This window comes from Stegodyphus dumicola, chromosome 4 (assembly GCF_044657685.1).
Source record: "Stegodyphus dumicola isolate Sdum_Otavi_A_Nest chromosome 4, ASM4465768v1".
In the NCBI taxonomy this organism is placed as follows: domain Eukaryota; kingdom Metazoa; phylum Arthropoda; class Arachnida; order Araneae; family Eresidae; genus Stegodyphus; species Stegodyphus dumicola.
Window position 1 is genome coordinate 138,965,479 of NC_140771.1, and position 13,242 is coordinate 138,978,720.

At 31.9% G+C, this 13,242-nt stretch overlaps 1 protein-coding gene across 3 annotated transcripts in view; it reads left to right on the plus strand.

Moving 5' to 3' along the window:
• Positions 1 to 1,754: 1,754 nt before the first annotated feature.
• LOC118190875 (voltage-dependent T-type calcium channel subunit alpha-1H-like) overlaps positions 1,755 to 13,242 on the plus strand; it is a 401,335-nt gene continuing 389,847 nt past the window's right edge. For 2 of the 3 annotated variants that reach the window (XM_085815546.1, XM_085815545.1), the window contains exon 1: positions 1,759 to 1,999. In XM_085815546.1, the coding sequence (XP_085671672.1) occupies positions 1,773 to 1,999 (227 nt within the window). In that variant the 5' untranslated portion in view covers positions 1,759 to 1,772. Of the gene's footprint in view, positions 2,000 to 13,242 lie in introns of all 3 variants that reach the window. The other variant, XM_085815548.1, reaches the window with a different exon arrangement.

The following is a 13,242-nucleotide window of genomic DNA, read 5'->3' on the forward strand; positions in this document are numbered from 1 at the left end:
TGATAATGTTTCAAGATGTAAATCTTCTTCGTCGTAGTTTGAATGGGTTTCAATGGATTTATGTAATGTTTCAAAAGATTTAAAATTTCCTTTGAAAATCGTTGTTTCACAGAGTCATTTTTTTTAAATTATTGCAGCGACTTTTTCCGATACTTTGAAAATATTTAAACCAAAGCCTTTCGAATTTAAACTCAATTTTTATTTTATTTTTCTCCAGCACTATGAGGATACCCAGTTTCAGTTATTAATTTGGAAATTTCAAAAGATGTCAAAGTGAGATTTTTATTTGACTGGTAAGGTAAGAGTGTATTTTTTCATATTTTTTTTGAGCAGCTATCAATTCATTTTTCTTATCAGTAAAAAAGTTAATTGGCTTATCAGAGTACTCAGAATGCAGTGTGTTTAAATGCCGTTTTAACTTTGATGGTTTCATATTTTCATTTGAAAGTTGCTCATTGCAAATAACACATAGCGGCAAATTATTTTGACTGCTGCCGGCAATGAACCCAAAGCGTAAATATTCGTCACAATAGTCGCGAGTCCAAGTAGCTTGTTATTTTACGCTTGTTATTTTGGGCGCTGTATATCTGCTTTAGGTGCTTCAGGCACAGTTTCTTCACGATCATGATGTTCAGCTTCGCTCGTGCTTGTTTGATCATCATCATTTAAATCTGTGGTTTTCTTGATTAACCATGTATCCAATTTAAAAAAGGTTGAAAGCTTTAATAAAAAGAATTTGTTTATTAATAATTTATAAGAAAAAGTATTTTTATTACTTACCAATATGAAGTTGCTATTAATAATAAGTAATAATACTTATTGTCAAATAAAATAAGTAACAAAAATTCAAACACAACCTTGTTTTGATGTACGTGAGTTTAGGGCGCATATACCGGAGAAGGCACTGAATGACGAATCGAAATCAGCCAATCTGAGCTTCCGAATTTAAACGGTCCGGGAGGAAACGGTGGTAAAGGGTTGCCACTTGCAGTACTCGAAAAATATTAAATTTAAAGCAAAATGTTATAGATTTTTTTGTGATTTTATAATTTTTACCACGACCGAGCTGAATTTTCTGCGAACCGGTGCCGGGTCGCAACCCACACTTTGATAAACGCTGATTTAGTCATTTAGGAAAAATAACACTTAAACTTAAGTGTCGATAAACATTGCATAATCTCTTCTTCGCAATCATCCTAATCTTTAAAAATACCTGTTATCGACTGTGGATTTATAATATTTATATATTTATTTATTGTGTATATATATAAATGCCCAATCCACAATAATATATATTTATTGTGGATTGGGCATTTTTAAACTAAGCGTTGTTTAAACAATCGGGTTTATTTCACTGAAATGGATAATTTATAACTACCATTCTGTATTCATCAATCACTAGTTTCTCTATGTTTCAATTAATTTATTTCAGATTCATTTACGTTATCTTTAATCCTGAACTTTCTCAAATAATGCAAACAAAAGAAAAGAAAATATTGTTTAGATTTACTTATCAGTTCAGAATCGTATTGAGGGACATGTCATTGTATATAAATGATTATAAAAGACTTAAAATGATTCTTTTGATTCTTAAGTACAAGATTAAACATCATTCGTAGTACCTAAATTTAATCTCTGACACATTTGGTAAATGATATTTTTTGCTTGCTATATAAATTCAAATTTTCTGTAGTATATGCATTATTGTAATTCATAAATGTCAGTCATTTTGCCTTAACTCTCATGATCTCACGTGGTTCGAAAGAGTGAGCATGATGGCGATCCTGTTCAACTGCATTACTTTGGGCATGTACCAACCGTGTGCTGATGAGATATGCACGTCAGGTCGATGTCGGTTGTTGCAGATCTTCGACGACTTCATATTCGCCTTTTTCGCCATCGAGATGATGATTAAGACCATCGCCATGGGCATCACGGGCAAGGGAGCTTACATGAGCGACTCCTGGAACAGGCTGGATTGCTTCATAGTCTTCGCTGGGTAAGTAACTTACTTTTCTTTTCCCTTTTTTAAAAAATTTTCTTTCTTGCTTTTAAAATCTCATTCCACAACAAGTCAAACATACAGCCCTGTTGAAACTGTTTAAAAACGTAGGTAAGAAATTTCGTTTGGGAACAAAATTGATGTATATATATTTTGAAATTTTATGTTAATGTCAGATATTTCTTGTTCCTTTTGTGAATGTTAAACATGTTGTTAAAATGCCTTAAATTTCACAGAGTCGTTTTATTACCAGTATTTTCTCTTCTCTTCTTCTGAATCAGTTTTAAAATTTATAATTTTAACTATCATTCCCTAAAGAAAAGTACAGTTCTTTTTCTGATTTTTTAAAAAAATTTAGATCATTTGTGAAAATATATAGCTGAAAGAACTCGTTAGATTGCAAAATGCTCGAAAGGAAGACATATATACAGTACCAGGCACTATTTTTGCTTGAATGAATAAACATTCAAGCAAATAGTGTTGCTAATCTCATTCGCTAGTATACTCTCAATTTACGTAGATCTCATTCTCATTAGGGCTCGTCATCATATTTCTATGGTGTTTAAAATATAGCTCCGGGTGTTTTTAGCACATGTTTTATAACAAGATATTTCTTAATATGTGGACGGTTTACTGATTCCCATATAATGAAGAAAAAAGAATACAGATAAAAAATATTTATAAAAACTGTTAATTTTGATATTTGCCTATGAAATCGAATGACTATGTAAATCGTGCATTTTATATCTCGATATTTTGTCTAACATCAGTATAGAGAAGATCTTTTACCTCATATCGATTTCACACATGCACAAAATATGGCGATGCTTTTCATGACATCCTCATTTCTCCAAGTAAATTGGTACCACCGAATGCTTTCGGTAAACAGTAATGGTATTTTATTAGCGTACTAGCAGCTTCGCTGCCAGCCTTCATCTGGCTTTTAAATGTACCGGGAAAATGGCTGAAGGAAACAGCAAACGTTAAATTTAAAAACTGCGTAGAATTTTACTCGGCAGAACAACTTCATAAAAAAAGTTATTACGTATAACAAATTACAATGAAATAAGCAATATCCTATAATACACATATTAATTATCCTAATAAATAACTTAACCAACTTCCCTTTGCATAATCTTAAGAACTCAAATGGTATGAAGAAGGTTAAGAACTTTGTTTCCTAAAAATATCACTCAAAACTTTTCAATATTTTAAAAACAGTGAAATGAGCAATAAATATCATAAAAGAATACAAAAAACAAAAAATTCTGAAAAACAAAGTATAATTAATGATATTTCAATATAAGTATAGCTATTCTATTTAAATTTCTGTCTTTGGTGGATGTTATAACTATTTTTTTTCCTTATGTTTTTTTTAATAGAAATATATTGAAATTTTAGTTTTAATTTTAAAGCAAACATGTAAATCAAATGTCAGTAAATGGATATTGCTGTTAATTTGATATTAACTAATGAAAGAAAATTTTAAGTATATTTTATGTATAATACAGAAACTTTTTCTTTGGAAATAAATAAATGTATTTAAATAGAAAAGCTTCTTGGTGAAATGAATGTATTTTTATTTTTTATAACAATTTGTTTAAGTATTATATGTTTACATTGCAGTATATGCTTCACGTGATTCACTCGTGTTGAAGATTTAAGAGTTTATGAAGCGATTTATTCGCTGAAGTTTTACTTATGTGATATATTTGTAAGGTTTCTTGAATGCGAGTAATCTGAAGAGATATTTGAAATCTAATGAAAGAAACATCAGATGTAGTGTATGTCCTAAGAAATTTATGTTTACAGTTTGAAAAGTCGCGAAGCTTCTCGTCTTAGAATTTTGTAGTGAATAATCACAAGTTCTTTTCATGTAAAAAGGATATGAAAACTTATAAAGTTACTTTTAAGAGTAAATCATGATAAAAAATATTTAGTGAGCATAAGAATTTAAAACAATATGAAACTTTACATCGTATTGAATGTTCGGACATTTTTTCAAGTAAAACAGAATTTGAAGAAAATCTCACGAACCTTTTTTTTTTTAATTTTTCCGGTGTCAAAAGAAACAGAAATATGCTGATGATGATGTTTTGAAACAGCATGATACTTCTCTTCTTATAAATTGCATCCATTGTTTACAAGTGTTTAAAAGAAAAAGTGATCTCTTACACCACATTCGAATGCGACATGGTTTGATGCGAATCTTACAAAAACGAAGAAACGTTGACATCGTTAATACATGCAAGTCTTCTAAAATCGCAAGTCTTAATAGTATGTTCGCAGTTGAATCGATTTTCTAGAACATAGAAAATGATCATGTCTTAGATGTACGTCTTGAATATATAAAATTGTAGTTAGTAGAGAAAAAAATGAGTTATGGTGTAGTGTTACACTGAGTTATGATATCGGTATTTGAAATGGTAATCAATAGTTACATTTAAAATGTGTCGTGAGTGTGAAAATGCAGAAATAAAAGAGCTTTGGCGAATTTAATAAACATGGTTCAATGTGGTTGATGGGAAAATTTGTTCCATGTGAATTAAATAGTGCAAGATATGAACTTCTTTCTCCCGAATAGTAAATTATTCAATTGTAAGACAATTAAATTTTAAATATATATGCTATATGCATATAGTACCTGTAATGATTAATATTACATTGATTAATATAAATAACTGATGATATGTGTATTAACATAGTGAATGTTCACTTTTATGAAGTTCTAAGCATTACTTTAAATATCATTCATAACACTTTTATCTCATATATACAAACATGATAATATCTATTGAGTTTTCGTTTGTCCTTTGGAATGTATGAAAGTTTAAATATTTTTTTTTAATTTAATGTAGATTGGAGTAAAATATCTGTATCTTTCTTCATTTCAATCGGTAATATCTGTATGCTGGTAAAGGTACGTGTGTTCGTAAGAGTTATACTGTGTCGCATTTTTGACAATCTTTCATTCATATTAGCTAATAAGAGAATTATTGAAGTTAGTGAAGTAATGAAGATCAACGTTATTGAAAGAAAACTCTAAAAGCATTTACATTTCCAGAAATATATCAAAGTTCCTTTTCTTAAAAACAGCAGGTGAATCGTAGTTTTTATTTCTATTTCGTTAAAAGCTGAACTTGTAAAATAAAAATGTTCTATTAGTGTAAGGTAAACAAAAAAATCAAGAGACAATCCGTATCATGAATGAAATTCAAGTCTTACATCGGATTAAAAAGAAATATTCTGAATCTAAATGTTTATGCTTATTTAGCACAAAATGTGTTTATTTGTCTTATAAATTTAACTAAAACCATTCTTATAACAGTATGTTGCCTTTAAACTGGGTAAAAATGTTAAGTATATTTTCTGATGGTATTGATATACTTGCCAAAGAAGTTCTAAAAACCTCAAATGTCGAAAGAGCATATGATAAGAGTCTCCCTTCCTATCGCTACGTCAGTTACAGGTTAAGGGGTGTCTTGAATTGATGAAGGTAATGTTTGTGCAAAAATATAGTAGTTCTATTTTGAAATGAGAAATAATTCGCTTTTTGTCAATTAAGGAAATTTGTAGTATTATTAAACAGAATGTCAGTGAAAGACATTGCGTTTGCATAGTGAATTATGAAGGTACTGAAAGGTAGTAAAGAAGGTGAATGAAAGAATTAATTTGAACAAATAAGGTAAGGCTATCATTAAAAGAAAAAACGAAGAGATGATGATGTTAGAATTAAAAGTAAGATGTATGTTAGAATTAAAAGTAAGATGTATGTTAGAATTAAAAGTAAGATGTTAAAATTTAAAAAGATGTAACAGAGTAAAACCAAAGAATACTGGTAATTCCCATCTGGAAAACAGTAATTTGAGTTCGATATTGAAAAAGTTGGTTTTAAGAATTTCTTTATGCATGTGATGCAAAACAATCAAACAAAAATAGTTTATCATGAGTGCTGACATAGATGCAATTAGTGTAGGAAAAATAGAAAAATTAGTATAGTCAGTGTCTCTAAAACATGAAAAAATAATAGTGTGAGCAGTGTAAATTCATTTGAAGTACTGAAACAGGACATAGACTAAATATCGGAAGATTTAAGAAATATTTTGGTATGTGTCGATGGAACACTGAATGTGGTTGTAAAATTAGAAATGAAAATTATCAATACACTTAAAGGTAATCGAGATTTAGAACTGAACATAATGTTCGACACTTTGAAGACCTTAAAACTATATGAGAAAGAAATACATTTAGATATAAATGGTATTAAACTGTAAAGTTGTGAATGGAAATTTCTGAGTAAAACCTGTAGATGATCTATTATGATCGGAGAATAGAACAAGTATTTTAAAAATTGTAAGGAAATGTTTGAATATGGAGTAAATGAAAACAATTCATATCGTTAAAATGAATAAAAAGAAATAAAATGTTGGAATTACAAGTGATGAGACGGAAATAAAAACATTATAATAAATAAGTTAAACTAGAATTAAGAAATATAAACACAGAAGGGAAATCGTGAACGTAAAAAAAAGCAATTAAGAGTTATAGACTTAAGTTTTTAAAAAAAAATATTCGGTAATGTAAGGAAGATATTGTTGAACATGTGAAAGAAATTAGAAATTCTGTAGAAAATTTAGTAAAAGAATTAAGATCACGAAAAATAAATGTTTCTTTTTGAATAGAATTTCAAACCACTAAGTTAAAGTGTGTATAGAATACTAGAATGGTTTAAAAAAAGTAAATGAAGTTAAAATTCAGAATATATTGAACATTATCACGTTAAAAAAAGTGTGAAATTGCATCTAAAATTAAGTAGTGTAACAAATAAACAGCATGTGCAGGAACGTTTGTGAAATATAACATATAAGTTAACAATCAGGGTATGCTGAAATTTATGAAAGGTATGAAAAAAAATAGTATGTGGAAATTAAATAAAATATTACAAATTAGAAACGTTAAGTATTAAAAAAATATGACAGTAAATGAATATGTTATTATGAACAGAAAACCTAAGAAATAAGTTAAAGTTTCATGGAAAACTAGAAAGGATAAAAGTATCAGAATAAAATTGAGTAATAAAAACAAATTATCTTGTAGTTTCATTTTCATGACATGATGAACTATCATTAAAGGAAAGTCTTTTTTATATTTGTTTCTTTTACATTGTTTTCAGAGTCGCGCATTGAATAATTTAACACCAGACTTAAAAATATATTTCTAAAACATATAATTCACTTTTTCGTCAAGAGAGGACAGCATCGCCATTTCATCAAAATTAAAATGCAGAAAATATTTCCTGTTGCCAATTTTTAAAAAACTAACTTTAAATGAAAAGCAGGAGGTCTACAACTCAATCAGCAGTCTACCAACACCTCAACTCCACTTGTAACCACGCCTCCTAGTGTGATGACGTTGCCTTTGGCCCCGCCCTCTGTGTGACGTCATTGACCACGCCCACACCGCACACCGCGTGTCGCAGAACCATCATTTTTATACTACTGCTGGGTTAAAAAGTAGTTAGAATCTCCTGAATGTTGAGAGTCATCTTCCAATAGTTGGAAAACCAAGACGCCGCTGTACTCGTTCTACATAATTGAACATGGAGAAATAAACTAGTATGAGTGAGCCGATGTGTAACGTTGGGTTAAGCAAAGAATGCTTTACCTTGTACGATACGATGTAAAATCTATATCATATAATAAAGTTTTCCAGAATAATAGGTGTGCTTATAGTAAGTGGATCGCTACGTATGGGACGTATGTATCCCACCATTAGCTACGGCTGGTACATATATGTCCTAGCCTAGTAGAACCGTTTATCAAAAAAATCATAAATGCTAAATTTACTTTATTTATGAAATATTTTGTCCGCTTTACAGAAAATGGGGTAATTTTTTTAATTCGTAGTCAAAGGGTTAAGTTTCAGAGAACTCGTATAGAAATCTTGGGAAAAATAAAAGCTGCTTCCGTTTCTTTGGAGACTCCAAGCCTAAATTATTCACGTAATAGCCCATTGCAGCAGTATTTCACAAGAGCTGCTAAAATCGGATTTAGCGCGATAATTCAACTGCCTTAAACGTACAATATTAAGAGAATGAAGGCAAAGAGAAATTATTGCACAGCGGTTCAAAAATATCGCAGAGTTAGAACATCTTCGTATAAAAAAAACACACTTAAAAATTATCGCATGATTATAATATCGTAGACATGTTTTAGACTTTAAAATGTAAAATGTGTGTTTGCATAACGATTTGTAATAGCATGAAGACATGAGGAGTATTTTCTCTATATTTCATATTTTTGAATTACTTTGCAAATGTTTACTGAAAAAGTAAGAAGCTAACTGAAGCATTAAAAATCTCGAAATATGTAGAAGTTAAAGCTTTATGTAGCAATTAATAGAATTTTAAACTTACGTGATTAATTATTAAAAGTCGTTTCACTTTTATAATCTTTTTATAACATATTTTTCTTGAAAAAGTGCTTATAAAAAGTTGTAAGGAGAATTCATAAAAAGATTTATAAATGGCTTAATAGTTAACTATATAAGTTTAAAATGGTTAACTACTATAATAGTTAACTACGTAAGTTTAAAATAGTTAACTACATAAGTTTAAAATTCTATTTACTGTTACATGTAACAACAATTTCGGTAATGATGTAGTATGTGATATATTGATTTTAATTAGTTATTCATTTCTTAGATAGTACCAATAAAATGCTGTTTTTTAATCAGAACATGCGATAAAATGAAGGGTAAAAGAAACAACAGCTAGTTTAATGCCGTCATCTAAAACTAAATAGCTAACTAAAAGCGTAGATTGTGGACTATAAAAACATTACCACAATTCCTACTCATTTTCAGATTTTGAATGCATAAATTTCCTTTTTTTCTTGGTCAAGAAAATTGCGTTAGTTAATTCAAAAACATAAAATTCAAAGATAAAAGTATTCCTCACATCTTGCCTTTGCTAATCATTATATGAACCATCTAAAACTTTTAATATCTGAAAACACGTGTCTGCGATATTATCATCATGGGATGATTTATAGGTGCTTTATTTCTTACTACGATGTTCTAAAATTTCAAAATATTTCAGCCGCTTTATTTCCTACAACGATGTTTCATGGTTCCGATATTTTCTACTTGCTTTTATAGTTCCCACGATTTTCTGTACAACTCAGTTTTACGCTCGCATTTTTGTTTCCGCGACGTTTCCATTTGCAATATTTACGTCTGTAACAGGAAAATATGCATAAAAATCTTAAATTTTATTTTTTAGTTATTAATTTATATTTAAATATAATATTTCGAATAATTCAAGAACAAAAGAAAGCATTAGTAACTGATATTTCTTATATCTACATTTCCTTTATAAAAACAGACGCTGTTAGCACATTTTTTAGACGACTTTGCTTTGCTACAAGAAAATATGATGTGTATACCACATGACGTTCGTGTACACAATATTAAATAATATGCATTTTTTTCTGCATTTCATTTAAACTTATTTCATCGAATTTCGTTAGAGGTGTATTTCTCATTCAATTAATTCAGTTCCTACTTCGGAATTCAATTCCCACTTTACTAGTTCCTATCGCTTCCTTATTCCTTTTGTCCGTTCCTCAACCAAAATAAAAATCTCTTTGCTGGAAACATAAATTTGCAGTGAGTGTCACTGCAAGCTGCTGCTTTATAACATAATTTCGAAAAATTTGATACCAAGAAATTTATACTTTTACCACCTGATCATAAGTTATTTGGATCTTATTATCTTTCTTGTCTTCAATATTAAAAAGAAAGAGAAATATGAAGGAGAAATATATAAATGTGGCGAAATTAATTTTGTTATTTAGATGAGAGAATTTTATTTATTGTAAGACTATTTGTTGTGAAAACTGAAAACTCTTATTAACATCAATAAATCTAAACCGTGGAAAGCCAGATCAATCAAAATTAGGAATCTCATCTTATGATGAATTTAAGCCGCACAAAACATTTCTAATTAGAATATTACAATTAAGCTAATATCTAAACTAAAAAGAAAACGATAAATTATAATCTAAGGCAGCGGTTCTCAACCTTTTGACAAACGCGTACCATCTGGACAAAAACTGCCCACCAGCGGCCGAGCGGTAAAGTCGCTGAACACTGGTAGTTCGGTCCGAGGTTTGAATCCCGCGAACGGGCTTGCTGCATGGGTGTTTTCGTGGTTTTCCCCATGTGTAAAGTGTATACGAGCCAGTTTCCCTTAGAAAGTCCTCCACGAAGGCATCCCTCCCCTTAGGCAGAGAGCCCTCGAGGCTTTGCCGTAATTAAATAACCTAACCTAACCTAGACAAAAACTTAAATCCTTTAGTACCACCACTATAAAGTACTACTACCACCATCACTCTTGAACAAAGCTCAGATCGCATAAATTTACGAGTGTTAGAGAAAAAACTCAATCTTCTGATTCAGATTTTTTAAAAACTGGGGTTTTAATTTTTAAATTTAATAGTTCAAAATGCTTTGCTTCTTTGCGTACCACCTATTTTTCTCTTGCGTACCACCGGTTAAGAACCCTTGATCTAAGAGATTCTTTCCTAAAGAATATTCCAGAATTTAAATCCAAATTTTATTTGTATACACTTCTCTGTACAATTTAAAATACATAACATGGAGATTCGTAAATTTAAGATGTTTCAAATTAATAGCAATGTCTGTTCGTTGATTCTAAATATTTAGTTTGTGTGTAAATAGCCCACCAGCGGCCGAGCGGTAAAGTCGCTGAACACTGGTAGTTCGGTCCGAGGTTCGAATCCCGCGAACGGGCTGGCTGCATGGGCGTTTTCGTGGTTTTCCCCATGTGTAACGTGTATACGAACCAGTTTCCCTTAGAAAGTCCTCCACGAAAGGCATCCCTCCTCTTAGGCAGATAGCCCTAGTGTGCTTTGCCATAATTAAATACACCATAAATACACCATTGTGTGTAAATATCTTTCAAGGAACGGAAAAGAAATAAAGGTTGATTGCATTTAGAAAAGTCCAATGTTACATTTAAAACACATAAAAATTTTAACACTTTAAAAAAGTAAATATTACTAACTGTTGTTTCTGCCTCTAACTGCCTGTTGTTGGTTTGCTTATAATTTTGGTTTGGGTTCTGTTCTCTGTAGAACGTACTTTTTAAATTCAAAATTTCGCGGCTAGTATGATAAGTTAAAAATATCACTCCTAACTGGGCATTGATTTATTTCTTCCTTCTTTAGACTATATGTTACTTTCAAATGTGAACGAAAATAAATTTTTAGTTTTCTTCATTGAAATATAAATCTTTGCCGGATTTGGTGGAAACCAATATTCGATTGCCAAAAGTCACTTTCAATGCTGCGTGTTTTTTTTTTTTTTTTTTTTCTTAACAGAGAATTATTATTTTTAAATATTTTATACATATTTTTATTTACTTACATGGCCTCAGGAATTTTTCTGAATTCAAATGTATATATTCAGATCGTACAGAAATGAATGACACCAATGCTGCCACAGAGCGGAATACAATTTATTAACAAAAAACTGATGGCCCACCAGTTAGAAATAATCCCCGCCCATGTCAATACACTTCTGCCATTTGGCTGGGAGGTCTCAAAGGGCTTTGGTAAACCAGTCTGTGGGGTGTTGGTGCACCACCTAGGGACAATTGCACACAATTCTGCAGAAGATTCAACATGTTGGCCCCTGACTGTGCCCTTCATCTTGTAAAGCAAGGCGTAGTCTGAAGTCTTGATTCGAGGTCCGAGGTCCACCTACTTTACACATACATTTGTCATCTCCAAATCACCATGCACAATCAATCGCTTGCAATGTTCCTTGCGCAAGACTTATCTTTTCCTGCATGATACGCTTGTTCGCCATGATCAAATTCGACACGGCTGCTACATTTGCTGCTGTATGCGATGTTGCTGGTCGTCCCGCGTTGACACCTTTGGCTGCGGTCTCCACTGCACTCTGAATTTGGCCAACCAACGGGATACGGTACCCCTTGAGGGTGCTTTGTTTCCGCACACCGACACCATGGATCTCACTAACATGTAACCCTTCCTTCCATAGGAACCATGTGTTATGTAGAGAAATTATCTGATAGCGTTATAAAAAAATTAGGTGAATGATTTTATGATTTATGGAAATTTAAATTTTATTTTGATTCTGAATTATTTAATTTAACGCTTTAATTTTTGGGGAAAGACAGATGCTTCTGGGAATATTATTTAGTTTAAAAGAGTATTATTTATTTTCCTCTATTTGTAAATCTTGTACAAACTTTTATTCATTGTGAAAGAAGTAGGGAAAGGGAGGCAATTTTCGTCAAGTCATGATTTCGCGCGCTTTAGAATGTTCGAGAAAGAATTTTCATGGTTAGTTGACCTTAAGAGAGGAAAGTACGTGACGGAAAGGTCAAAGGTTGCTACTTGTCTTTCAATGTAAGTCATTCAGGTTTTGGCGATTGAGGGTCCGGTTTTTGGCTAAGTGAAGAAGGGCGCGCATGCGCGATCACCCTTATTTCCGCATTCTGGAGTTGAAAACGAAGATTTTGCCATAATTAAGGGGGCGATAAGTGAAGCCATAGTGGGAGCCCGTTTGGTGAAGGACAAGAAGGAAATTTGAGTTGGACACACTTATTTTTTGGCTGACTCTCTGACTGACTCGCTGATTTTCGGGCTTGCTGGACAAAATGTAATTACGAAGCGGGATGTTTTCCGGCGGGGAGCGGCAAATATGCTCCCCGGCCGCGTTTGGTTAAGAGGCGAGACTCTCTTACACACTTACTCTGGACTCGCTTAGGCACTCACTGCTTGGATTCGCTGACTTTCGGGCTTGACGGACTTGTTGACGGAGACTGAGAAAAAACTTGTGGGTATTGCGAAGGAGAAAGGAAAAGATTTAGTCGGCATCGAGCAGTGCTTCCGGCGGGGAGCGGCAATTATGCTCCCCGGCCGCGGGTTTTCTCAAAAATGCGAAGAAAAAAAAACTGTTGAGCGAATAACAAAAAAATTAACAGAGACTTGGGTCTCTATCTGTATCGGCAAAAGTCAGGACGATGTCCTCTGAACTCCGGCTTGAAAACAGAAGGAATTATGTCACCTTAGACAACTGGAAGCCTGCGTTAGCCGTTCTCTAAAATGCCTAGCTTAATTGTCTACGTTTTCCTTGGTGGAGCTGAGAGTCTAGGCAGACAGCCGTGCGGTGTAAGCTGTTCTCTT